Raw genomic sequence first — 27,862 nt, 5'->3', positions numbered from 1 at the left:
ATAGCGCCTTGGACCTTCAACCTAGCTTATGTATTCCCACCGTTCCCTCTCATTCCCAGGCTGGTAGCCAGGATCAATCAGGAGAGGGCTTCGGTGATCTTGATAGCTCCTGCGTGGCCACGCAGAACTTGGTATGCAGACCTGGTGAATATGTCATCGGCTCCACCATGGAAGCTACCTTTGAGACAGGACCTTCTTGTTCAAGGTCCATTCGAACATCCGAATCTGGCTTCACTCCAACTGACTGCTTGGAGATTGAACGCTTGATTTTATCAAAGCGTGGGTTTTCAGATTCTGTCATTGATACTCTTGTTCAGGCTAGAAAGCCTGTAACTAGGAAAATTTACCATAAAATATGGAAAAAATATATTTGTTGGTGTGAATCTAAAGGATTCCCATGGAACAAGATAAAAATTCCTAAGATTCTATCCTTTCTACAGGAGGGTTTGGAGAAAGGATTATCTGCAAGTTCTTTGAAGGGACAGATTTCTGCTTTATCTGTTTTACTTCACAAAAAAACTGGCGGCTGTGCCAGATGTTCAAGCTTTTGTTCAGGCTCTGGTTAGAATCAAGCCTGTTTACAAACCTTTGACTCCTACTTGGAGTCTTAATTTAGTTCTTTCAGTTCTTCAAGGGGTTCCGTTTGAACCCTTACATTCCGTAGATATTAAGTTGCTATCTTGGAAAGTTTTGTTTTTGGTTGCAATTTCTTCTGCTAGAAGAGTTTCAGAATTATCTGCTCTGCAGTGTTCTCCTCCTTATCTGGTGTTCCATGCAGATAAGGTGGTTTTGCGTACTAAACCTGGTTTTCTTCCGAAAGTTGTTTCTAACAAGAACATTAACCAGGAGATAGTTGTGCCTTCTTTGTGTCCGAATCCAGTTTCAAAGAAGGAACGTTTGTTACACAATTTGGATGTAGTTCGTGCTCTAAAATTCTATTTAGAGGCTACAAAGGATTTCAGACAAACATCTTCTTTGTTTGTTGTTTATTCTGGTAAAAGGAGAGGTCAAAAAGCAACTTCTACCTCTCTCTCTTTTTGGCTTAAAAGCATCATCCGATTGGCTTATGAGACTGCCGGACGGCAGCCTCCTGAAAGAATCACAGCTCACTCCACTAGGGCTGTGGCTTCCACATGGGCCTTAAGAACGAGGCTTCTGTTGATCAGATATGTAAGGCAGCGACTTGGTCTTCACTGCACACTTTTACCAAATTTTACAAATTTTGATACTTTTGCTTCTTCGGAGGCTATTTTTGGGAGAAAGGTTTTGCAAGCCGTGGTGCCTTCCATCTAGGTGACCTGATTTGCTCCCTCCCATCATCCGTGTCCTAAAGCTTTGGTATTGGTTCCCACAAGTAAGGATGACGCCGTGGACCGGACACACCTATGTTGGAGAAAACAGAATTTATGCTTACCTGATAAATTACTTTCTCCAACGGTGTGTCCGGTCCACGGCCCGCCCTGGTTTTTTTAATCAGGTCTGATGAATTATTTTCTCTAACTACAGTCACCACGGTATCATATGATTTCTCCTATGCATATTCCTCCTTTACGTCGGTCGAATGACTGGGGTAGGCGGAGCCTAGGAGGGATCATGTGACCAGCTTTGCTGGGCTCTTTGCCATTTCCTGTTGGGGAAGAGAATATCCCACAAGTAAGGATGACGCCGTGGACCGGACACACCGTTTGAGAAAGTAATTTATCAGGTAAGCATAAATTCTGTTTTTTCTTCATTCTCTTGCTATCTTTATTTGAAAAAGCAGGACTCTAAGCAAAGGAGCTGGACCATTTTATGGTTCAGCACCTGGGTTGCGCTTGCTGATTGGTGGCTAAATGTAGCCACCAATCAGCAAGCGCTATCCAGGGTGCTGAATTAAAAATATTTATATTGGTAGAGATATATACGCATGTGTATGTGTGTCTGTGTGTATATAAATATATACATATATAAATACACAACATGTATACACATAAAAATATATATTTTATAAATAGCCTTTTCCATTCAAAAACTTTGTATATACCTTTGAACCCTTATAACTTTTTTTAAATTTATTAATATTTATATGAATCATTTTTATTAAATAGTGTATATACGAGTGTAACTCTTTATTTCAATGTATTTATGTTGTGTTTGGTGCAACTATTTTTGAAAGCCTTAACACTTTACGCAAGGTCATGCTAACCCGACAAGTGCACATTGAGATTGCGCATGGCGGTACACGTTTACTTTCAACTTGTAATAAGAACAGTTGATGGTTTTATCTGTTTAGTTCATAGCTTTCCAAACTTTTCATGTTGGTGACACACTTTTTTAGACCTACATCATTTCGCGACACAGTAATTCAGTTGTACTAGCAAACAGGAAGTTAAACTAACTTGTTTTAAGAGATACAGACACATACATAAATTATATAATAACATGTATTAACAAGTAACAGTATGTATGTGCAAGAATTAAAAAAAAAAAAGTTTAACACCAATAGCTACTTACTATTTTAATGGGCTGTATGAGGTTGATGGGATGAACACAGTTTCTATATATTTGGTGGAATTTTAGATAAAGACACTCGCATTTCATCATCAAGCATTTTTAAGCAATGCAGTCTCGAGCCAATCGAGGAGACTACACGTGCAGTCATGAGCCAATGTGCCGCCAATGGGAATAGTTTCAGTTCCTACTGAGCTGTGCCAATAGGTTAAGATGATCTGTGACCCACTAGGTATCATGTGATATGCGTAGCAAGCAGGCGGAAAGTCAGAAACCAAAAAAAAAAAATTTGTGCTGAAGCAGGGACACACCTACACACTGCTGCCGACACACTAATGTGTCAGGACACACAGTTTGGAAAGCACTGGTTTAGTTGTATGTTTTGTTTTTTGTAATTAAAAAGGAACAAAGTTAAAAAAAACGCAAATCCATTTTTTTTTTTTTTTTAACCATGTTTTGTTTTTTATAAATTTTACAATGCTTTGTGTCACTCATATTTAAATTTTTCCATTTTGTGTTACTTGTGTTGTAGACTGTAAAGACTGAATTATGTACTTTTACAAAAAAATATATATAATTTCCTTTTTTTTTACTTTCTGCACCGGTGTATCATGAAGCATTATAAAGATGTATATCTTGCCAAATCTTTTTAGCTTTGGTCTGAACATATTAAATTACAAAAATGGATTATTGTCTTCTTGTATAGTCCACTCATGGCTGGAGATGTCTAAAATACCTCTCGTCTTCAGTTATAGGGAAGTGATGTAAATAATTTTTCTTATGGGATGCTTCTGTGTGCAGGTATCTGTATATCCCTTTACAAATAGGCTTTACATCCTGCGTGCAGACATATATATTATGGTGATGTCATCTCACTGTGGTATAGGGGTTGTAGAACAGCTTTCTGACATTAGTTCTCTTCCGCACGCTACTATAATACTTCTGAAGCAATGGGGTAGTATGTGAAGCTTGCTTATTGCCTAGAGCTGGATTTCTGTTTTATGCCAACTTATTAATAATGATATACTCATTATTGTATGTCAACAAGGCCTCAACTTTAATTTATTTTACTGTAACTCGTTAAAGTTGGTATATTGTAAACTCGACCTGCATCATATCGTACATTTAGTCCCCTTGATTCCTCCTATTTGTCTAAATTGCCAGACTTGCCTATTATTACTATTTCAAGCAGTTCATGTTCTTTTTTCTAAGTGGTAAGTTGGTGTTATGCCAATAATGTGCTAGTATTACGGTTTATATACCAAACAATATTTTTTATTATTTCTTTAAAATTCTATAATAACAACTTATTCAATGCAGTCTAGACAATAGCTTTCTATACCAAACAATATTTTTTATTATTTCTTTAAAATTCTATAATAACAACTTATTCAATGCAGTCTAGACAATAGCTCTCTTTAAAATTTAGGGACGTCTCCCTATAAGAGTTTATAGAAGAAAATATTCTATAAAAAAATAAAAACAAATTTCCACAAATTTTTTATTTTGTATTTTTTTTTATGCTTTAAATACACATATCATTGGGATCCGTTTTACCAAACTTGTATTTTTGGTCAAACTTTGGATCTTGACAAATTCTAAAACCATGCTAAACAACTTTTAGAAATTCTCTGTAACGTATTTTGATAGTTGGAAAACTTACTATATTGAAATATCTATACGATGGGTGTCAAAAAACCTCTAGAAGTGTCCTTTTCAGTCGATGTAATAATACAAAGTATCAATTCTCCTAAATTAGGATATAGTTCCACTTGTGTAGATACTTTATATACAAAATAAAGCTTGATATAAAAAATTGGAATAGTCTTTTCCCCACTTAAAAATTCAGCTGACTGCTGTTTGTTATCCTCGGCAATCCTTGTGCCTCAAAACTGGATATATAGGGAAGCAAATGTCTGTTTATAGAACTATTTAAAACAACTTTTTTGTTGTTTAACTTGTATCCTTAATAGTAATGAAAAAATAAAGGTACCTTATCGTATGCCGGTTGCAACCGCTGCTGTATTGTTATCCTCCCTGTAAATGATTCACAGGCTGCAGAGTTCCGATGCCGTGATGAGCCACCTGACTCCCCTCTGGGGTCCGTATCGGCAGTGTGGCTGTTTCTCTCGCTTTTGTCTAGCCTCAGTGGTCAGTTCTACCTGGACCTCCTCGATATATATATGGAGACAGGAAATTTTGGTTTGCAGAATCCTAGAGCTGGATATGGCAGTACACTCCGTTAACTCCTTGGACAAACGAGCTTTCAATTGCTGAGTCACAAAGCTTGGTGACAGTCTCTCAGTAGGATTTAATGAGTTTTGTTCAGCAAGGTCCCATTCAACGCGTTTCACCCTTCAGGGCTTTATCAAGAATTCTTGATACAGACATTTGCTTCCCTATATATCCGGTTTTGAGGCACAAGGATTGCCGATTATAACAAACAGCAGTCAGCTGAATTTTTAAGTGGGGAAAAGACTATTCCAATTTCTCTTGCAAGGTGTATCCAGTCCACGGATTCATCCTTTACTTGTGGGATATTCTCATTCCCTACAGGAAGTGGCAAAGAGAGCACACAGCAGAGCTGTCCATATAGCTCCCCCTCTAGCTCCACCCCCCAGTCATTCTCTTTGCCGGCTCTAAGCACTAGGGTCTCTCTACGGGAGGGTAAAGTGAATGTGGTGTTAGAATTGTAGTTTTTATTATCTTCAATCAAAAGTTTGTTATTTTAAATGGTACCGGTTTGTACTATTTACTCTCTAGCAGAAAAGTGATGAAGATTTCTGCTGAGAGGAAAATGATTTTAGCATGTTGTAACTAAAATCCACTGCTGTTCCCACACAGGACTGAGGAGTACCAGAAAACTTCATTTGGGGGGAACAGTTTGCAGGGGAACTGCAATAAGGTATGGTCAGTCATTTATTTCTAGACAAGACTGAGATAATGCTAGAAGAGACTGACAATATCCCCATGAGGGGAGGGTAAGCTATGTTCACAGACTTAGTAAGGAATTGAATGCTTACATAACAGGGCTAATTATGCTGGTTGACACTGATTCAGGGCAATCGATTGTTTATTTAAGAAAAATATCGTTTGTAGACACTTTGAAAGTCCTTTTGGGGTTCTTTCTGGGGTTATTACCCACATGGCTGGTTTTTATTCACTTAAAGGGACATTAAACACTAAATACAAGCTAGATAGAATGATGCATTCAAAGAAAAGATTGGTCCATGACTAACATGTAGATGTATTTTTTAAAGTTTCATTAGTTGTTTAAAAAGGGACAAAATAAGTCTAAAGTTTTAGTGCTATAAAACACTGGGAGCTGCCATGTTGTAACTTGCGTTACCTTCTCTGCTGTGGCCAATTAGGGTCAGTTATAAATAGGACACTAGAGTGTGCAGCCAATGGTTGTGCTGGATTTAACAGTGTTCTGCACTTCCATTTCTAACAGGAGCTGAAAAGCTCACAATTGCAGAATAGAATTGCAGGCAAAGAGAACAAAATAAATAATTTAAGTATATTGCAGAGTTGTTTTATTATATACAATTTATCATTTTATATTACTATCTCAAAGTGTTTAATGTCCCTTTAAGAGTGATTTACTAGGCCTCACAGCTCCGGAGTAGAGTGGGAGGGGCCTAATTTCGAGCCTCAGATGCTCAGTTAAAATTGCAGAGAAGTTCATGCTGCTTCACATGGAGGGTCCTGCTGCTGTTTGAGGGCCTTATAGAAGCTATATTCCCCCAAATCTGATCCCTAAGGGCAGTTAGGGCCACAGCAAGGCTGTGGCAAGGTGCTGTACTATTTTTAACCTGGTTTTGGCTTTAGACTGCTCCGGTTTGGGCATTAAGGAGTTAATAGTTTTGAAACTTGTGGTGCAATCTTATTAAGGCTTTAGGTACATACTGTGAAAATTTCAGGAGAATTGCTGCATTTTTCACTGTTTTGTAAAATTGTGTGCTCTTTTTATCTCTTAAAGGCACAGTAACGTTTTTTTCAAATTGTGTTTTTTATTTGATTAAAGTGATTTCCAAGCCTGCTTGTGTATATTACTAGTCTATTAAACATGTCTGACACTAAGGAAAATGCTTGTTCAATGTGTTTAGAAGCCATGGTGGAACCCCCTCTCAGAATGTGTCCCACTTGTACTGATATGTCTATACACTTTAAAGATCATATTGTTGCACTTAAGAATGTGGCCCAAGATGATTCTCAGACTGAAGGTAACGAGGGTAGCCCGTCTGCCTCTCCCCAAGTGTCACAACCAGTTACGCCTGCGCAAGCGACGCCTAGTACCTCTAGTGCGTCTAACTCTTTTACATTACAAGACTTAGCGGCAGTCATGGATAATTCTCTTACAACATTCTTATCTAAACTGCCCGTGTTACCCGCAAAGCATGATAGCTCCGTTTTAAGAACAGATTATGAGCATTCTGACGCTTTGGTAGCCGTATCCGATATACCCTCACAACGCTCTGAAGTGGGAGCGAGGGATTTGATGTCTGAGGGAGAAGTCTCGGATTCAGGAAGTGTTCCTCCTCAGACAGATTCAGATACATTGGTTTTTAAATTTAAACTAGAACACCTCCGCGTTTTGCTTAGGGAGGTATTAGCTACTCTGGATGACTGCGACCCTTTAGTGATCCCAGAGAAATTGTGTAAAATGGACAAGTACCTAGAGGTCCCTGTTTACACGGATACGTTTCCGGTCCCTAAGAGGATTGCGGATATCGTTACTAGGGAGTGGGATAGACCAGGGGTTCCCTTTGCTCCCCCTCCTGTTTTTAAGAAAATGTACCCCATACCTGACTCTGTGCGGGACTCGTGGCAGACGGTCCCTAAGGTGGAGGGGGTTGTTTCTACACTTGCTAAAACACAACCATACCAATTGAAGATAGTTGTGCTTTTAAAGACCCTATGGAGAAGAAGTTAGAGGGTTTACTTAAGAACATTTTTGTTCAACAAGGTTTTCTTCTCCAACCTATTGCCTGCATTATTCCTGTAACTACTGCAGCTGCTTTCTGGTTTGAGGCGCTGGAAGACTCGCTCCAGACAGAGACCTCATATGAGGAAATTATGGATAGAATTAAGGCTCTAATGCTAGCTAATTCTTTTATCACTGACGCCGCTTTCCAAATAGCTAAGTTAGCGGCAAAAATTCAGGTTTCGCCATTTTGGCGCGCAGGGCGCTATGGCTAAAGTCCTGGTCGGCCGATGTGTCGTCTAAATCCAAGCTTTTGAACATTCCTTTCAAAGGAAAGACCCTCTTCGGGCCTGCATTGAAAGAGATTATTTCAGATATCACCGGGGGAAAAGGCCATGCTCTCCCTCAGGACAAGCCCTTTAAGACAAAGAACAAAGCTAATTTTCGTTCCTTTCGCAATTTCAGGAACGGCCCCGCTTCATCCTCTCCGGCTGCAAAGCAAGAGGGTAACGCTTCACAGCCCAAGGCAACCTGGAAACCTTACCAGGGCTGGAATAAGGGTAAACAGGCCAAAAAGCCTGCAGCTGCCACCAAGACAGCATGAAGGGGTAGCCCCCGATCCTGGACCGGATCTAGTAGGGGGCAGACTCTCTCTCTTCGCTCAGGCCTGGGCAAGAGATGTACACAATCCTTGGGCATTAGAGATCGTAGCCCAGGGATACCTTCTAGAATTCAAGAACTCTCCTCCAAGGGAAAGGTTCCACATTTCTCGTCTGTCTACAGATCAGACAAAGAAAGAGGCGTTTTTACGCTGTGTAGAAGATCTACGTACAATGGGAGTGATCCACCCAGTTCCAATTGCAGAACAAGGACTGGGGTTTTACTCAAACCTGTTTGTGGATCCCAAAAAAGAGGGAACTTTCAGACCAATCCCGGATCTCAAAATTCTAAACAAATTCCTCAGAGTCCCATCATTCAAGATGGAGACCATTCGGACAATCTTACCAATGATCCAGGAGGGTCAATATATGACTACCGTGGATCTAAAGGATGCATATCTTCATATTCCTATCCACAAAGATCATCACCAGTTTCTCAGGTTCGCCTTTCTGGACAAGCATTATCAGTTTGTGGCTCTTCCTTTCGGGTTGGCCACCGCTCCCAGAATTTTCACAAAGGTGCTAGGGTCCCTCCTGGCGGTTCTAAGACCACGGGGCATAGCAGTGGCGCCTTACCTAGACGACATCTTAATTCAGGCGTCGACTTTCCAAAGAACCAAGTCTCATACGGAGATCGTATTGGCCTTTCTGAGGTCTCACGGGTGGAAGGTGAACGTCAAAAAGAGTTCTCTCTCCCCCCTCACAAGAGTTCCATTCCTAGGAACACTGATAGACTCGGTAGAAATGAGAATATTTCTGACGGAGGTCAGAAAATTAAAACTGTTAACTACTTGCCGAGTTCTTCATTCCATTCCTCGGCCATCTGTAGCTCAGTGCATGGAGACAATCGGACTAATGGTAGCGGCAATGGACATAGTCCCTTTTGCTTGGATACACCTCAGACCACTGCAACTATGCATGCTCAAACAGTGGAATGGGGATTATGCAGATTTGTCTCCTCAAATTCAGTTGGACCAGGAGACCAGAGATTCTCTTCTCTGGTGGTTGTCTCAGGATCACCTGTCTCAGGTAATATATTTCCGCAGGCCAGAGTGGATCATTGTAACGACCGACGCCAGTCTGTTAGGCTGGGGTGCGGTCTGGGACTCCCTGAAAGCTCAGGGCTTATGGTCTCGGGAAGAAACTCTTCTCCCGATAAATATTCTGGAACTGAGGGCGATATTCAACGCTCTTCAGGCATGGCCTCAATTAGCTGCAGTCAAATTCATCAGATTTCAGTCGGACAACATCACGACTGTAGCTTACGTCAATCATCAGGGGAGAACAAAGAGTTCCCTAGCAATGATGGAAGTAACCAAAATAATCAGGTGGGCGGAGGATCACTCCTGCCATCTCTCAGCAATTCACATCCCAGGAGTAGACAACTGGGAGGCGGATTTTCTAAGTCGTCAGACTTTTCACCCGGGGGAGTGGGAACTCCACCCGGAGGTATTTGCCCAGCTGACTCAGCTATGGGGCACTCCAGAGTTGGATCTGATGGCGTCCCGTCAGAACACCAAACTACCTCTCTACGGGTCCAGATCCCAGGATTCCAAGGCGGTATTGATAGATGCTCTAGCAGCGCCTTGGTCCTTCAATCTGGCTTATGTTTTCCCACCGTTTCCTCTCCTCTTGCGTCTGGTTGCTAGAATCAAGCAGGAGAAGGCTTCGGTGATTCTGATAGCGCCTGCGTGGCCACGCAGGACTTGGTATGCAGACCTAGTGGACATGTCATCTGTTCCACCATGGACATTGCCAGTGAGGCAGGATCTTCTGATACAGGGTCCGTTCAAGCATCCAAATTTAGTTTCTCTACGTCTTACTGCTTGGAGATTAAACGCTTAATTCTATCAAAGCGTGGGTTCTCTGAGTCAGTTATAGATACTCTGATTCAGGCTAGAAAGCCTGTCACCAGGAAAATCTACCATAAGATATGGCAGAAATATCTTTGTTGGTGTGAATCCAAGGGTTACTCATGGAGTAAGATTAGGATTCCCAGGATATTGTCCTTTCTCCAAGAAGGATTGGAGAAAGGATTGTCAGCTAGTTCCTTAAAAGGACAAATATCTGCTTTGTCTATCCTATTACACAAGCGTCTGGCAGAGGTACCAGACGTTCAAGCGTTTGCTCAGGCTTTAGTCAGAATCAAGCCTGTCTATAAACCCGTGGCTCCGCCATGGAGTTTGAATCTAGTTCTTTCAGTTCTTCAAGGGGTTCGGTTTGAACCTTTACATTCCATAGACATTAAGTTGTTATCTTGGAAAGTTTTGTTTTTGATAGCTATCTCTTCTGCTCGAAGAGTTTCAGAATTATCTGCCTTACAGTGTGATTCACCTTACCTGGTGTTCCACGCAGATAAGGTAGTTTTGCGTACCAAGCCTGGTTTTCTTCCTAAAGTTGTTTCTAACAAGAATATTAACCAGGAAATAGTTGTTCCTTCTCTATGTGTCCTAACCCATCTTCGAAGAAGGAAGGTCTATTACACAATCTTGATGTAGTTCGTGCTTTAAAGTTCTATTTACAAGCAACTAAGGATTTCAGACAAATATCTTCCTTGTTTGTTATCTATTCTGGTAAGAGGAGAGGTCAGAAAGCGACTACTACCTCTCTTTCCTTTTGGCTGAAAAGCATCATCCGTTTGGCCTATGAGACTGCTGGCCAGCAGCCTCCTGAAAGAATTACTGCTCATTCTACCAGAGCAGTGGCTTCCACATGGGCTTTCAAAAATGAGGCTTCTGTTGAACAGATTTGTAAGGCAGCGACTTGGTCTTCACTGCATACTTTTGCCAAATTTTCCAAATTCAATACTTTTGCTTCTTCGGAGGCTATTTTTGGGAGAGAGGTTTTGCAAGCAGTGGTGCCTTCCGTTTAAGGTACCTGTCTTGTTCCCTCCCTTCATCCGTGTCCTAAAGCTTTGGTATTGGTATCCCACAAGTAAAGGATGAATCCGTGGACTGGATACACCTTGCAAGAGAAAACAGAATTTATGCTTACCTGATAAATTACTTTCTCTTGCGGTATATCCAGTCCACGGCCCGCCCTGGCATTTAAGTCAGGTAAAAAAATTTTTGTTTAAACTACAGTCACCACTGCACCCTATGGTTTCTCCTTTTTCTTCCTAACCTTTGGTCGAATGACTGGGGGGTGGAGCTAGAGGGGGAGCTATATGGACAGCTCTGCTGTGTGCTCTCTTTGCCACTTCCTGTAGGGAATGATAATATCCCACAAGTAAAGGATGAATCCGTGGACTGGATACACCGCAAGCGAAAGTAATTTATCAGGTAAGCATAAATTCTGTTTTTTTAAGAGTAGTAGGCAAAATCACTACATATCAGAGTGAGGTCAACATTCACTGTGTAAAAATCTTATCTATTTTTCTGTTATTTAAAAACAAGAGTATATTGATTTCTCCAACATAGGTGTGTCCGGTCCACGGCGTCATCCTTACTTGTGGGATATTCTCCTCCCCAACAGGAAATGGCAAAGAGCCCAGCAAAGCTGGTCACATGATCCCTCCTAGGCTCCGCCTACCCCAGTCATTCTCTTTGCCGTTGTACAGGCAACATCTCCACGGAGATGGCTTAGAGTTTTTTAGTGTTTAACTGTAGTTTTTTATTATTCAATCAAGAGTTTGTTATTTTGAAATAGTGCTGGTATGTACTATTTACTCAGAAACAGAAAAGAGATGAAGATTTCTGTTTGTATGAGGAAAATGATTTTAGCACCGTAACTAAAATCCATGGCTGTTCCACACAGGACTGTTGAGAGCAATTAACTTCAGTTGGGGGAACAGTGTGCAGTCTCTTGCTGCTTGAGGTATGACACATTCTAACAAGACGATGTAATGCTGGAAGCTGTCATTTTCCCTATGGGATCCGGTAAGCCATATTTATTACGATCGTAAATAAGGGCTTTACAAGGGCTTATTTAGACTGTAGACTTTTCTGGGCTAAATCGATTCATTTTTAGCACATATTTAGCCTTGAGGAATCATTTTATCTGGGTATTTTGATATAATAATATCGGCAGGCACTGTATTAGACACCTTATTTCTAGGGGCTTTCCCAAAGCATAAGCAGAGTCTCATTTTCGCGCCGGTGTGGCGCACTTGTTTTTGAGAGGCATGGCATGCAGTCGCATGTGAGAGGAGCTCTGATACTTAGAAAAGACTTTCTGAAGGCGTCATTTGGTATCGTATTCCCCTTTGGGCTTGGTTGGGTCTCAGCAAAGCAGATACCAGGGACTGTAAAGGGGTTAAAGCTTATAACGGCTCCGGTTCCGTTATTTTAAGGGTTAAAGCTTCCAAATTTGGTGTGCAATATTTTTAAGGCTTTAAGACACTGTGGTGAAAATTTGGTGATTTTTGAACAATTCCTTCATGTTTTTTCGCAATTGCAGTAACAAAGTGTGTTCAGTTTAAAATTTAAAGTGACAGTAACGGTTTTATTTTAAAACGTTTTTTGTACTTTTTTATCAAGTTTATGCCTGTTTATCATGTCTGAACTTCCAGATAGACTGTGTTCTGAATGTGGGGAAGCCAGAATTCCTATTCATTTAAATAAATGTGATTTATGTGATAATGACAATGATGCCCAAGATGATTCCTCAAGTGAGGGGAGTAAGCATGGTACTGCATCATTCCCTCCTTCGTCTACACGAGTCTTGCCCACTCAGGAGGCCCCTAGTACATCTAGCGCGCCAATACTCCTTACTATGCAACAATTAACGGCTGTAATGGATAATTCTGTCAAAAACATTTTAGCCAAAATGAACCCTTGTCAGCGTAAGCGTGGCTGCTCTGTTTTAGTTACTGAAGAGCATGACGACGCTGATATTAATATCTCTGAAGGGCCCCTAATCCAATTTGAGGGGGCCAGGGAGGTTTTGTCTGAGGGAGAAATTACTGATTCAGGGAACATTTCTCATCAGGCTGAATCTGATGTGATTACATTTAAATTTAAGTTGGAACATCTCCGCATTTTGCTTAAGGAGGTATTATCCACTCTGGATGATTGTGAAAAGTTGGTCATTCCAGAGAAACTATGTAAAATGGACAAGTTCCTAGAGGTGCCGGGGCTCCCAGAAGCTTTTCCTATACCCAAGCGGGTGGCGGACATTGTTAATAAAGAATGGGAAAGGCCCGGTATTCCTTTCGTCCCTCCCCCCATATTTAAAAAATTGTTTCCTATGGTCGACCCCAGAAAGGACTTATGGCAGTCAGTCCCCAAGGTCGAGGGAGCGGTTTCTACTTTAAACAAACGCACCACTATACCCATAGAGGATAGTTGTGCTTTCAAAGATCCTATGGATAAAAAATTAGAAGGTTTGCTTAAAAAGATGTTTGTTCAGCAGGGTTACCTTCTACAACCCATTTCATGCATTGTCCCTGTCACTACAGCTGCATATTTCTGGTTTGATGAACTGATTAAGGTGCTCGATAGTGATTCTCCTCCTTATGAGGAGATTATGGACAGAATCAATGCTCTCAAATTGGCTAATTCTTTCACTCTAGACGCCACTTTGCAAGTGGCTAGGTTAGCGGCTAAGAATTCTGGGTTTGCTATTGTGGCGCGCAGAGCGCTTTGGTTGAAATCTTGGTCGGCTGATGCGTCTTCCAAGAACAAGTTACTAAACATTCCTTTCAAGGGGAAAACGCTGTTTGGCCCTGACTTGAAAGAGATTATCTCTGATATCACTGGGGGTAAGGGCCACGCCCTTCCTCAGGATAGGCCTTTCAAGGCAAAAAATAGACCTAATTTTCGTCCCTTTCGTAAAAACGGACCAGCCCAAAGTGCTACGTCCTCTAAGCAAGAGGGTAATACTTCTCAAGCCAAGCCAGCTTGGAGACCAATGCAAGGCTGGAACAAGGGAAAGCAGGCCAAGAAACCTGTCACTGCTACCAAGACAGCATGAAATATTGGCCCCCGATCCGGGACCGGATCTGGTGGGGGGCAGACTCTCTCTCTTCGCTCAGGCTTGGGCAAGAGATGTTCTGGATCCTTGGGCGCTAGAAATAGTCTCCCAGGGTTATCTTCTGGAATTCAAGGGACTTCCCCCAAGGGGGAGGTTCCACAGGTCTCAGTTGTCTTCAGACCACATAAAAAGACAGGCGTTCTTACATTGTGTAGAAGACCTGTTAAAAATGGGAGTGATTCATCCTGTTCCATTAAGAGAACAAGGGATGGGGTTCTACTCCAATCTGTTCATAGTTCCCAAAAAAGAGGGAACGTTCAGACCAATCTTAGATCTCAAGATCTTAAACAAATTTCTCAAGGTCCCATCGTTCAAGATGGAAACCATTCGAACTATCCTTCCTTCCATCCAGGAGGGTCAATTCATGACCACGGTGGATTTAAAGGATGCGTATCTACATATTCCTATCCACAAGGAACATCATCGGTTCCTAAGGTTTGCATTCCTGGACAAACATTACCAGTTTGTGGCGCTTCCTTTCGGATTAGCCACTGCTCCAAGGATTTTCACAAAGGTACTAGGGTCCCTTCTAGCGGTAATAAGACCAAGGGGCATTGCAGTAGTACCTTACCTGGACGACATTCTGATTCAAGCGTCGTCCCTCCCTCGAGCAAAGGCTCACACGGACATCGTCCTGGCCTTTCTCAGATCTCACGGCTGGAAAGTGAACGTGGAAAAGAGTTCTCTATCCCCGTCAACAAGGGTTCCCTTCTTGGGAACAATTATAGACTCCTCAGAAATGAGGATTTTTCTAACAGAGGCCAGAAAGACAAAACTTCTGGACTCTTGTCGGATACTTCATTCCGTTCCTCTTCCTTCCGTAGCTCAGTGCATGGAAGTGATCGGGTTGATGGTAGCGGCAATGGACATAGTTCCTTTTGCGCGCATTCATCTAAGACCATTACAACTGTGCATGCTCAGTCAGTGGAATGGGGACTATACAGACTTGTCTCCAAAGATACAAGTAAATCAGAGGACCAGAGACTCACTCCGTTGGTGGCTGTCCCTGGACAACCTGTCACGAGGGATGACATTCCGCAGACCAGAGTGGGTCATTGTCACGACCGACGCCAGTCTGATGGGCTGGGGCGCGGTCTGGGGATCCCTGAAAGCTCAGGGTCTTTGGTCTCGGGAAGAATCTCTTCTTCCGATAAATATTCTGGAACTGAGAGCGATATTCAATGCTCTCAAGGCTTGGCCTCAGCTAGCGAGGACCAAGTTCATACGGTTTCAATCAGACAACATGACGACTGTTGCGTACATCAACCATCAGGGGGGAACAAGGAGTTCCCTAGCGATGGAAGAAGTGACCAAGATTATTCTATGGGCGGAGTCTCACTCCTGCCACCTGTCTGCTATCCACATCCCGGGAGTGGAAAATTGGGAAGCGGATTTTCTGAGTCGTCAGACATTGCATCCGGGGGAGTGGGAACTCCATCCGGAAATCTTTGCCCAAGTCACTCAACTATGGGGCATTCCAGACATGGATCTGATGGCCTCTCGTCAGAACTTCAAAGTTCCTTGCTACGGGTCCAGATCCAGGGATCCCAAGGCTGCTCTAGTGGATGCACTAGTAGCACCTTGGACCTTCAAACTAGCTTATGTGTTCCCGCCGTTTCCTCTCATCCCCAGGCTGGTAGCCAGGATCAATCAGGAGAGGGCGTCGGTGATCTTGATAGCTCCTGCGTGGCCACGCAGGACTTGGTATGCAGATCTGGTGAATATGTCATCGGCTCCACCTTGGAAGCTACCTTTGAGACGAGACCTTCTTGTTCAGGGTCCGTTCGAACATCCGAATCTGGTTTCACTCCAGCTGACTGCTTGGAGATTGAACGCTTGATTTTATCGAAGCGAGGTTTCTCAGATTCTGTTATCGATACTCTTGTTCAGGCCAGAAAGCCTGTAACTAGAAAGATTTACCACAAAATTTGGAAAAAATATATCTGTTGGTGTGAATCTAAAGGATTCCCTTGGGACAAGGTTAAGATTCCTAGGATTCTATCCTTCCTTCAAGAAGGATTGGAAAAAGGATTATCGGCAAGTTCCCTGAAGGGACAGATTTCTGCCTTGTCGGTGTTACTTCACAAAAAACTGGCAGCTGTGCCAGATGTTCAAGCCTTTGTTCAGGCTCTGGTTAGAATCAAGCCTGTTTACAAACCTTTGACTCCTCCTTGGAGTCTCAATTTAGTTCTTTCAGTTCTTCAGGGGGTTCCGTTTGAACCCTTACATTCCGTTGATATTAAGTTATTATCTTGGAAAGTTTTGTTTTTAGTTGCAATTTCTTCTGCTAGAAGAGTTTCAGAATTATCTGCTCTGCAGTGTTCTCCTCCTTATCTGGTGTTCCATGCAGATAAGGTGGTTTTACGTACTAAACCTGGTTTTCTTCCAAAAGTTGTTTCTAACAAAAACATTAACCAGGAGATTATCGTACCTTCTCTGTGTCCGAAACCAGTTTCAAAGAAGGAACGCTTGTTGCACAATTTGGATGTTGTTCGCGCTCTAAAATTCTATTTAGATGCTACAAAGGATTTTAGACAAACATCTTCTTTGTTTGTTGTTTATTCAGGTAAAAGGAGAGGTCAAAAAGCAACTTCTACCTCTCTCTCTTTTTGGATTAAAAGCATCATCAGATTGGCTTACGAGACTGCCGGACGGCAGCCTCCCGAAAGAATCACAGCTCATTCCACTAGGGCTGTGGCTTCCACATGGGCCTTCAAGAACGAGGCTTCTGTTGATCAGATATGTAGGGCAGCGACTTGGTCTTCACTGCACACTTTTACCAAATTTTACAAGTTTGATACTTTTGCTTCTTCTGAGGCTATTTTTGGGAGAAAGGTTTTGCAAGCCGTGGTGCCTTCCATTTAGGTGACCTGATTTGCTCCCTCCCTTCATCCGTGTCCTAAAGCTTTGGTATTGGTTCCCACAAGTAAGGATGACGCCGTGGACCGGACACACCTATGTTGGAGAAAACAGAATTTATGTTTACCTGATAAATTTCTTTCTCCAACGGTGTGTCCGGTCCACGGCCCGCCCTGGTTTTTTAATCAGGTCTGATAATTTATTTTCTTTAACTACAGTCACCACGGTACCATATGGTTTCTCCTATGCTATTATTCCTCCTTAACGTCGGTCGAATGACTGGGGTAGGCGGAGCCTAGGAGGGATCATGTGACCAGCTTTGCTGGGCTCTTTGCCATTTCCTGTTGGGGAGGAGAATATCCCACAAGTAAGGATGACGCCGTGGACCGGACACACCGTTGGAGAAAGAAATTTATCAGGTAAACATAAATTCTGTTTTTTTGTTTTTGTTTTACAAGTAAAGGGCACTGAGAATGTTTATCCACATCATGTGTTAATTATGGCACTTTAACGCCCTACAAAGTTTCACAACATTTTGCTTTTATTTTCAGCACAATGTTTCTGATGGGACCCTTAAAACAGTTAAAAAGAATGTTTGAAACCACTCGTTTGATAGCTACAATTATTATGTTGGTAAGTAAAGCACATTAAATTGTTGTTAAACACATTATTTTTTTTCTGGTATGCATGTTAATAGGCAGCACAAAAAAGAAAAAACATAAAAATGTTTTGTGCACAGCTGATCCATAGGGCTGAATTACTCTGGCACAGCACAATAACATAAACAATGGGATTGATAAATAGAGAGCACCAGGTTACCATGGAATTTAGAAATAAACGCTTGGGGCGAGATTACATATATGGCATAGGTTTCAGCGCAACTGCTGAAACCCACGCTGCCCGTAAGTTCACCTAGCACATCAGTGAATCACATATACGGTGCCGGCAGATCATATACTGCCGTAAGTCGGATAAACCGGTGACATTCAGAAATGTTTGGAAATAGACATTTCTGGAGTCACCAGTGACTTACAGGAGTATATTAACTGCCGGCGCTTAAGAAAATAAATAAAAATGTTTAATCGCTAGTAAAAGTCTAACCCGCTTCCAAAAAATGAACCAGGCATGTCAAAACCCCTATATCCGCCATCCCCCCACAACACAAACTATCTATTTAAGCTAATAACCACTTATCTGCCCTCCCCCACATCGCAAACTACCTAATAAATGTATTAACCCCTAATCCGCCATCCCCCCACAACGCCAAAGTACCTATCAACACTATTAACCCCTAAACTGCCATCCCCCACAACGCAAAGTAACTACCCTATTAACCCCAAAACCGCCACCCCACAACGGAAAGTACCTAATTACCCTATTTACCCCAAATCCGCCCCCACAATGCAAAGTATTAATCTAATCACTGTAATCTTAGATTTTTTTTATTTTTTGTAATCTTAGATTTTTAATTTAATCTTAGGTTTGTATTTTTTAATGTAATGTTATGATTTTTTATTTTAATGTTAAATTAGGATTTTTACATTTTTGTATTTTTAATTCATTTTATAGTTTTTTTTTTTTATTTGATGTAATTGAAGTTAATTTAGGGGGTATTAGGTTAGGGGGCTTAGTGATTAGAGTAACACTTTGCGTTGTGGGGGGATGGCGGTTTAGGGGTTAATTAGGTAGATTGCGGTGTTGCCTTTTACACTTTTTTTTGTTTTTTTAATAAGTGCTGTTCAAAGAATATACCTTTTTTTCTTTCTTTCCAATGGCATGGAGGGTCCACAAATTCATTGTAATTACTAGTAGGAATTCACCTCCTGGCCACCAGGAGGAGGCAAAGAACACCCCAGCAAGGCTTTAAGTATCCTCCCACTTCCCACAATCCCTAGTCATTCTATGCCTGTGTACATCGTAGGAGGTGTGCGAAGAAGGTGTCTGAAGAAAATCAAGTATTTAATCCTTTAATGGGTACTTTTCCCTGCAAGCAAAGATTGGGGCAATGCTGTGTTCATGTAATCCTCTTTAGTAAGAGTAATGGTGGCATTTAGCTGTTGGAGTCGGTGAGGTAGTCCTTACTTTAACTGCAACTACTTATGCTAACCCCTATATAGAAAACCAGGGTTGGTTACTCTGCTTTTCTTGTATCTTCAGGTGCATGTCAGCGGTCGGATAAGGCTTACAGACCTGGAGCTGCTATGACTGCTCCACAGCAGAAGACCCTGGAGGGTAAGTCCTTTTTTTTTTGTGGCTGAGCAGCTACCTGGTTTTCTACCAAGGACAGGGATTTTTGCCGCCTACATTGCTGGGCTATTCTATAGATAGTACCCAGGCTTTCTATCCCTGTGTTTGTATGGATATTTGAGGTGTTCTTATATTTGTAAGGACACACTATCAGTTGTGTTTATTTTCCCTCCTTCTGCTATTTGAGAGATCAGACTGTCTATGACACTGTTACTTATTGCGCCCGGTGAGTCTTTAGACACAGGTTATGGCTGTTAGTAATTGCAGTGGCCTTTATCCTGTCAGGTTTTCCCCTCACTCTGATGGTCTCGGTAGAGAGACCGATTCACGTGTTAGTGAGTAGCTGTTGGCTCCATGTGGTTTTTTAGGCAGAGGGGTCCTGATTTAGTTACAGTGTGTAGTATGAACAGCCATTGTTGGTGGTTACCTTGAGAGCCTCTGTTAGTCAGCAGCGATGCGCTCAGTAGTCTGTCTTTAGTACTATTAGAGGGATTAGTCTTCTTTCTGATATTTTACTAGAGGACTTTGGCGATAGCAGATTCGAGCACGCACACAAAGGGTCTGGCTCGCATGTTCTGTTATACTCTCAGTGGTTAAACCTATGCCCATTAGAAGTCGTCATTTTCTCCAACATAGGTGTGTCCGGTCCACGGCGTCATCCTTACTTGTGGGATATTCTCTTCCCCAACAGGAAATGGCAAAGAGCCCAGCAAAGCTGGTCACATGATCCCTCCTAGGCTCCGCCTACCCCAGTCATTCTCTTTGCCGTTGTACAGGCAACATCTCCACGGAGATGGCTTAGAGTTTTTTAGTGTTTAACTGTAGTTTTTTTATTCAAGGGGCTTCCCCCAAGGGGGAGGTTCCACAGGTCTCAATTGTCTTCAGACCATATAAAGAGACAGGCATTCTTACATTGTGTAGAAGACCTGTTAAAAATGGGAGTGATTCATCCTGTTCCATTAGGAGAACAAGGGATGGGGTTCTACTCCAATCTGTTCATAGTTCCCAAAAAAGAGGGAACGTTCAGACCAATCTTAGATCTCAAGATCTTAAACAAGTTTCTCAAGGTTCCATCGTTCAAAATGGAAACCATTCGAACAATTCTTCCTTCCATCCAGGAAGGTCAATTCATGACCACGGTGGATTTAAAGGATGCGTATCTACATATTCCTATCCACAAGGAACATCATCGGTTCCTAAGGTTCGCATTCCTGGACAAGCATTACCAGTTCGTGGCGCTTCCTTTCGGATTAGCCACTGCTCCAAGGATTTTCACAAAGGTACTAGGGTCCCTTCTAGCGGTACTAAGACCAAGGGGCATTGCAGTAGTTCCTTACTTGGACGACATTCTGGTTCAAGCGTCGTCCCTTCCTCAAGCAAAGGCTCACACGGACATAGTCCTGGCCTTTCTCAGATCTCACGGATGGAAAGTGAACGTGGAAAAGAGTTCTCTATCTCCGTCGACAAGGGTTCCCTTCTTGGGAACAATAATAGACTCCTTAGAAATGAGGATTTTTCTGACAGAGGCCAGAAAAACAAAACTTCTAAACTCTTGTCCAACACTTCATTCCGTTCCTCTTCCTTCCATAGCGCAGTGCATGGAAGTAATAGGTTTGATGGTAGCGGCAATGGACATAGTTCCTTTTGCGCGCATTCATCTAAGACCATTACAACTGTGCATGTTCAGTCAGTGGAATGGGGACTATTCAGACTTGTCTCCGAAGATACAAGTAAATCAGAGGACCAGAGACTCACTCCGTTGGTGGCTGTCCCTGGACAACCTGTCACAAGGGATGACCTTCCGCAGACCAGAGTGGGTCATTGTCACGACCGACGCCAGTCTGATGGGCTGGGGCGCGGTCTGGGGACCCCTGAAAGCTCAGGGTCTTTGGTCTCGGGAAGAATCTCTTCTACCAATAAATATTCTGGAACTGAGAGCGATATTCAATGCTCTCAAGGCTTGGCCTCAGCTAGCAAAGGCCAAGTTCATACGGTTTCAATCAGACAACATGACGACTGTTGCGTACATCAACCATCAGGGGGGAACAAGGAGTTCCCTGGCGATGGAAGAAGTGACCAAAATCATTCAATGGGCGGAGACTCACTCCTGCCACCTATCTGCAATCCACATCCCAGGAGTGGAAAATTGGGAAGCGGATTTTCTGAGTCGTCAGACATTACATCCGGGGGAGTGGGAACTCCATCCGGAAATCTTTGCCCAAATTACTCAACTGTGGGGCATTCCAGACATGGATCTGATGGCCTCTCGTCAGAACTTCAAGGTTCCTTGCTACGGGTCCAGATCCAGGGATCCCAAGGCGACTCTAGTAGATGCACTAGTAGCACCTTGGACCTTCAAACTAGCTTATGTATTCCCGCCGTTTCCTCTCATCCCCAGGCTAGTAGCCAGGATCAATCAAGAGAGGGCGTCGGTGATCTTGATAGCTCCTGCGTGGCCACGCAGGACTTGGTATGCAGATCTGGTGAATATGTCATCGGCTCCACCATGGAAGCTACCTTTGAGACGAGACCTTCTTGTTCAAGGTCCGTTCGAACATCCGAATCTGATCTCACTCCAGCTGACTGCTTGGAGATTGAACGCTTGATCTTATCAAAACGAGGGTTCTCAGATTCTGTTATTGATACTCTTGTTCAGGCCAGAAAGCCTGTAACTAGAAAAATTTACCACAAAATATGGAAAAAATATATCTGTTGGTGTGAATCTAAAGGATTCCCTTGGGACAAGGTAAAGATTCCTAAGATTCTATCCTTTCTTCAAGAAGGATTGGAGAAAGGATTATCTGCAAGTTCCTTGAAGGGACAGATTTCTGCCTTGTCTGTGTTACTTCACAAAAAGCTGGCAGCTGTGCCAGATTTTCAAGCCTTTGTTCAGGCTCTGGTTAGAATCAAGCCTGTTTACAAACCTTTGACTCCTCCTTGGAGTCTCAACTTAGTTCTTTCAGTTCTTCAGGGGGTTCCGTTTGAACCCTTACATTCCGTTGATATTAAGTTATTATCTTGGAAAGTTTTGTTTTTGGTTGCAATTTCTTCTGCTAGAAGAGTTTCAGAATTATCTGCTCTGCAGTGTTCTCCTCCTTATCTGGTGTTCCATGCAGATAAGGTGGTTTTACGTACTAAACCTGGTTTTCTTCCAAAAGTTGTTTCTAACAAAAACATTAACCAGGAGATAGTCGTACCTTCTTTGTGTCCGAAACCAGTTTCGAAGAAGGAACGTTTGTTGCACAATTTGGATGTTGTTCGCGCTCTAAAATTCTATTTAGATGCTACAAAGGATTTTAGACAAACATCTTCCTTGTTTGTTGTTTATTCTGGTAAAAGGAGAGGTCAAAAAGCAACTTCTACCTCTCTCTCTTTTTGGATTAAAAGCATCATCAGATTGGCTTATGTGACTGCCGGACGGCAGCCTCCTGAAAGAATCACAGCTCATTCCACTAGGGCTGTGGCTTCCACATGGGCCTTCAAGAACGAGGCTTCTGTTGATCAGATATGTAGGGCAGCGACTTGGTCTTCACTGCACACTTTTACCAAATTTTACAAGTTTGATACTTTTGCTTCTTCTGAGGCTATTTTTGGGAGAAAGGTTTTGCAAGCCGTGGTGCCTTCCATTTAGGTGACCTGATTTGCTCCCTCCCTTCATCCGTGTCCTAAAGCTTTGGTATTGGTTCCCACAAGTAAGGATGACGCCGTGGACCGGACACACCTATGTTGGAGAAAACAGAATTTATGTTTACCTGATAAATTACTTTCTCCAACGGTGTGTCCGGTCCACGGCCCGCCCTGGTTTTTTAATCAGGTCTGATAATTTATTTTCTTTAACTACAGTCACCACGGTATCATATGGTTTCTCCTATGCAAATATTCCTCCTTAACGTCGGTCGAATGACTGGGGTAGGCGGAGCCTAGGAGGGATCATGTGACCAGCTTTGCTGGGCTCTTTGCCATTTCCTGTTGGGGAAGAGAATATCCCACAAGTAAGGATGACGCCGTGGACCGGACACACCGTTGGAGAAAGTAATTTATCAGGTAAACATAAATTCTGTTTTTGTTTTTTGTTCAGTCAGCGCTTCCCGCCATGAACGGGTTTTTTTGGCTCACTATTGTATTACATCTCTGGTGTTTTGTTACTTTGTGATTGTGGGTTCATTTGATCTAATCCTCTATTTCATGTACTTAAAGGGATAGTCTACACCAGAATTATTGTTGTTTATAAAGATAGATAATCCCTTTATTACCCATTCCCTAGTTTTGCACAACCAACACAGTTATATAAATAAACTTTTTACCTCTGTGATTACCTTGTATCTAAGCATCTGCAAACTGCCCCCTTATTTCAGTTCTTTTGACAGACATTATTATTATTATCAGGTATTTGTAGAGCGCCAACAGATTCCACAGCGCTGACATTCATTTTAGCCAATCGGAGCTGGCTCACCTAAACTCCATGTGCGTGAGCACAGTGTTATCTATATGACACACATGAACTAACACCCTCTAGTGGTGAAAAACTGTCAACATTTCCTGAGAGAAGAGGCGGCCTTCAGGGGCTTAGAAATTAGCATATGAACCTCCTAGGTTTAGCTTTCAACTAAGAATACCTAGAGAACAAAGCAAAATTCGTGATAAAAGCACATTGGAAAACTGTTTAAAATTACATTCTCTATCTGAATCATGAAAGTTTATTTTGGACTAGACTGTTCCTTTAATCTAAGTTTTTGTTATGAAATTTACATTATTTTCTGGTATTTTTAAGTATATGATGCTATCTTGTGGAAATTCAATGCAATTACCCCTTTTAAAAATTTTGCAGATAATTTTCTTGCAAAATTTATTGGGGAATGTTTTTCCTGTTTTAGGATTTTCAAGTTTTATCCTACTTAGAGGAATTAAATTATACGTATTCCTTTTCCTCTTATCTGCTTCATTACTTAAAGGGACACTGTACCCAAAAATTTAATTTTGTGATTCAGATTGAGCATGAAATTTTAAGCAAATTTCAAATTTACTCCTATTATCACATTTTCTTCATTACCTTGGTATCTTTATTTGAAATGCAAGAATGTAAGTTTAGATGCCGGCCCATTTTTGATGAACAACCTGGGTTGTCCTTGCTGATTGGTGGATAAATTCATCCACCAATAAAAAAGTGCTGTCCAGAGTACTGAAACCAAAAAAAAGCTTAGATGCCTTCTTTTTCAAATAATGATAGCAAGAGAACGAAGAAAAAATGATAATAGGAGTAAATTAGAAAGTTGCTTAAAATTGCATGCTCTTTCTTAATTACAAATGAAAAAATTTGGGTTCAGTGTCCCTTTAAGTTTTTCTCCTTATCTGTATGTCTGTTGTTGTTGCATATTGGGTAATTTTTTTGATCTCAATATGTTTATTTTAATGCTTACTTGTTTTTTGTGTTCATAGTTGCAACTGTTTTCATTATGTAGAGTACATATTTTCTGTACGTGGATCTATATAATGATTTCTCTCTCTTAATGAGAACTTTTTCTTCTCACGGGGTTGCAGCATGTCTTGGGTTTTTTATTATTTAGAACTCAAACAATTAATCTTCCTCATATTGAGGTGATTGTTAAAAATCTTTAATCCCTTAACCCTGTAAACAAGGATTTGGCAATGCTATGTCCATGCAATCCTCTTTAGTATGAGTAATGGGGGATATTCGCTGTTGGAGGTCGGTGAGGTAGTCCTTGCTTCTCCTCTAACAATGTACGCTATCCCCTATATAGAAATCCAGGGTTGGTTACTCTGATTTATCTTCAGGTCCCTGTCAGCGGTCGGGTGAGGCTGTCAGACCTGGGAGATTGTATCTGCCCTGCAGCTGAAGCTCCTAGGTCCCTGTCGGGATGAGACTTTTTTCTGTCAAACCGGGGGCTGCAAGACTGGTAAGTCCCTGATCCCTTTTTTTCCCTCTATGAAATGCGGTCACATAAGGGTGGGGGACTTTTGCCACTTTGCCTTTTAATTCCTCAGTGGGGGCAGACACTATTGGGGACCATTTTAGAGGCATTTTGGAAATGAAGCATTTAATGTTCGGCTTCTTAAATGCAGGTAAGTCTCCTTTAACAGAGGTGGCACCTCAGTTTACACATAAGAGCACATGCAGCTAAAGCTTGTGCATGTCAGCTTCTTTCATACAGGCACGAGTTTATGGCTGTTTAGTAAGTCATTTTCACTACGTGTCAGACAGAAGTTGGATTTAATCACATAAGTAGAAGGAGGTCTCTGCTTGCTGTTCTGTGCAATCCTATATGGAGATTTTCTGAAAGAACCTCTGAGTAATGTGATGACAGAGGTATTTGTCATGGCTCCATACCTAAGGTGTCAGATTCTAGGAATGAATTCCTACTTAATCTGGGTATTTTATAAAGGCTTTTGTTACTGTAGCTCTGATTCAACCTTAGACTTTCTTTAAAGGGACATAATACTCATATGCTAAATAACTTGAAACTGATGCAGTATAACTGTAAAACGCTGAACGGAAAATATCACCTGAGCATCTCTATGTAAAAAAGGAAGATATTTTACCTCACAATTTCCTCAGCTCAGCAAAGTAAGTTCTGTGTAAACAGCAGCCAATCAGCATCAACAGTGCTGAGGTCATGAACTCTTTTACTGTGATCTCATCAGATTTGACTTAACTTTCATGAGATTTCATAGTAAACTTCCTTAAACTGAATAGGGAAATAACATGAGTGCACGAGGCTCAGTCCCTTAGCTGTCCCTGGACAGACATACTGATTTGCTGCTAAGAAGTCCTTTACAATGGGATTTGGCTACTGAGGAAAAATCTCTTTCTTTTTTACATAGAGATGTTCAAGTGATATTTTCTAGTCAGCTTTTTACAGCATTGCTGCATCACTTTTAAGTGTTTCAACATTTGGGTATCATGGCCCTTTAAAATGAGTTTACTTAGTGCGATTGATATGCACACGTTTAATCTCAGCCGGTGAAGGCGGCGCCATTTTAGTCTCAGATGCTCTGCGACTCTTCTTGCCATTGACGGTGTCATGGCGCGCTTAGCTGGATACCGTTGTGAGAATACTCTGTTTAAGGTATCTCGCTTCCTCTCGGTTTATCTGAATCGGACAGCTTTCTAGGTCTGACACAAGAAGCGAGTTGACCTCAATCTAACGATCTGCTTTGAACGCAATATACCGATATGCTTTATTTTCAGACATAGCGTGTATGTCTTTTAGTTAATACTAAGCATATGTGGGGCACTGATCTTATTTGTAGGATACTCCATTTTTCTTTGCGGTGTAGACCGTTGTTCTTTACTTCCGTTGAAAGAACTGGTCTCTTCTTCTCACAGCATTTCACTGATGTCTACTGCCATCTAGTGGCTATTTTTTTAGCATTACACCCTGTGAGGGATATCTATCAATGTCCCTCCTGCTGTTATTAACATAGATATCATGTCCATGACTGTGTCTAGTGATTTTTAACATCTGAAATATTTAATTTTGTTTCCGATGGGAAGATTTATGTATATTTAGTCCTATACTCTTTGCCTGTTTTTTTTAAATAAGGCTTTATTACCTTCTAATCTTGGACAATTCCTTTATGTATGGGTGTTTTGGAGGTTTTTCGACTGAGATTTTCTTTCCTTTGTTTATGGAATTATTTGAGATTACTTTTTCTCTAGAGCTTTACATGCTTTTCTATTGCAGCTTGTTTAAAGACTTATTTTTATTTGTGCTTCCTTGTACACTCTGGAATTATCTACATTTTTTTTTAGTTTTCTAATAATGAGATTCTCTCTGACCAGGATTTTGTTATCTTTCAGTTGAAACTTATATTTCTTTCATGTAATTAGCAAGAGTCCATGAGCTAGTGGCGTATGGGATATACATTCCTACCAGGAGGGGCAAAGTTTCCCAAACCTCAAAATGCCTATAAATTACACCCCTCACCACACCCACAAATCAGTTTTACAAACTTTGCCTACCATGGAGGTGGTGAAGTAAGTTTGTGCTAGATTCTTCGTTGATATGCGCTTCGCAGCAGGCTGGAGCCCGGTTTTCCTCTCAGTGTGCAGTGAATGTCAGAGGGATGTGAAGAGAGTATTGCCTATTTGAATTCAATGATCTCCTTCTACGGGGTCTATTTCATAGGTTCTCTGTTATCGGTCGTAGAGATTCATCTCTTACCTCCCTTTTCAGATCGACGATATACTCTTATATATACCATTACCTCTACTGATTCTCGTTTCAGTACTGGTTTGGCTTTCTACTACATGTAGATGAGTGTCCTGGGGTAAGTAAGTCTTATTTTTGTGACACTCTAAGCTATGGTTGGGCACTTTTATTTAAAGTTCTAAATATATGTGTTTAAACATTTATTTGCCTTGATTCAGGATGTTCAACATTCCTTATTTCAGACAGTCAGTTTCATTATTTGGGATAATGCATTTGAATAATCAATTTTTCTTACCTTAAAATTTGACTTTTTTTCCTGTGGGCTGTTAGGCTCGCGAGGGCTGAAAATGCTTCATTTTATTGCGTCATTCTTGGCGCGGACTTTTTTGGCGCAAAAAAATGTCTTTGTCATTTCCGGCGTCATACTTGTCGCCGGAAGTCGCGTAATTTTTTTGACGTTTTTGCGCCAAAAATGTCGGCGTCACCGGATGTGGCGTCATTTTTGGCGCTTAAAGCATTTAGGCGCCAAATAATGT

The 27,862-nt window shown here is 41.6% G+C and overlaps 1 protein-coding gene across 1 annotated transcript in view; it reads left to right on the top strand.

Moving 5' to 3' along the window:
- The window catches only part of SFT2D2 (SFT2 domain containing 2), a 267,916-nt gene that overhangs the window by 39,937 nt on the left and 200,117 nt on the right, over positions 1-27,862 (top strand). Inside the window, exon 4 of the mRNA XM_053706876.1 lies at positions 17,460-17,541. Coding sequence (XP_053562851.1) covers positions 17,460-17,541 — 82 coding nt within the window. The remainder of the gene's footprint in view (positions 1-17,459; positions 17,542-27,862) is intronic.

Source organism: Bombina bombina, chromosome 3, assembly GCF_027579735.1.
Source record: "Bombina bombina isolate aBomBom1 chromosome 3, aBomBom1.pri, whole genome shotgun sequence".
NCBI lineage: Eukaryota > Metazoa > Chordata > Amphibia > Anura > Bombinatoridae > Bombina > Bombina bombina.
This window is presented reverse-complemented; position numbering and strand designations above follow the sequence as displayed.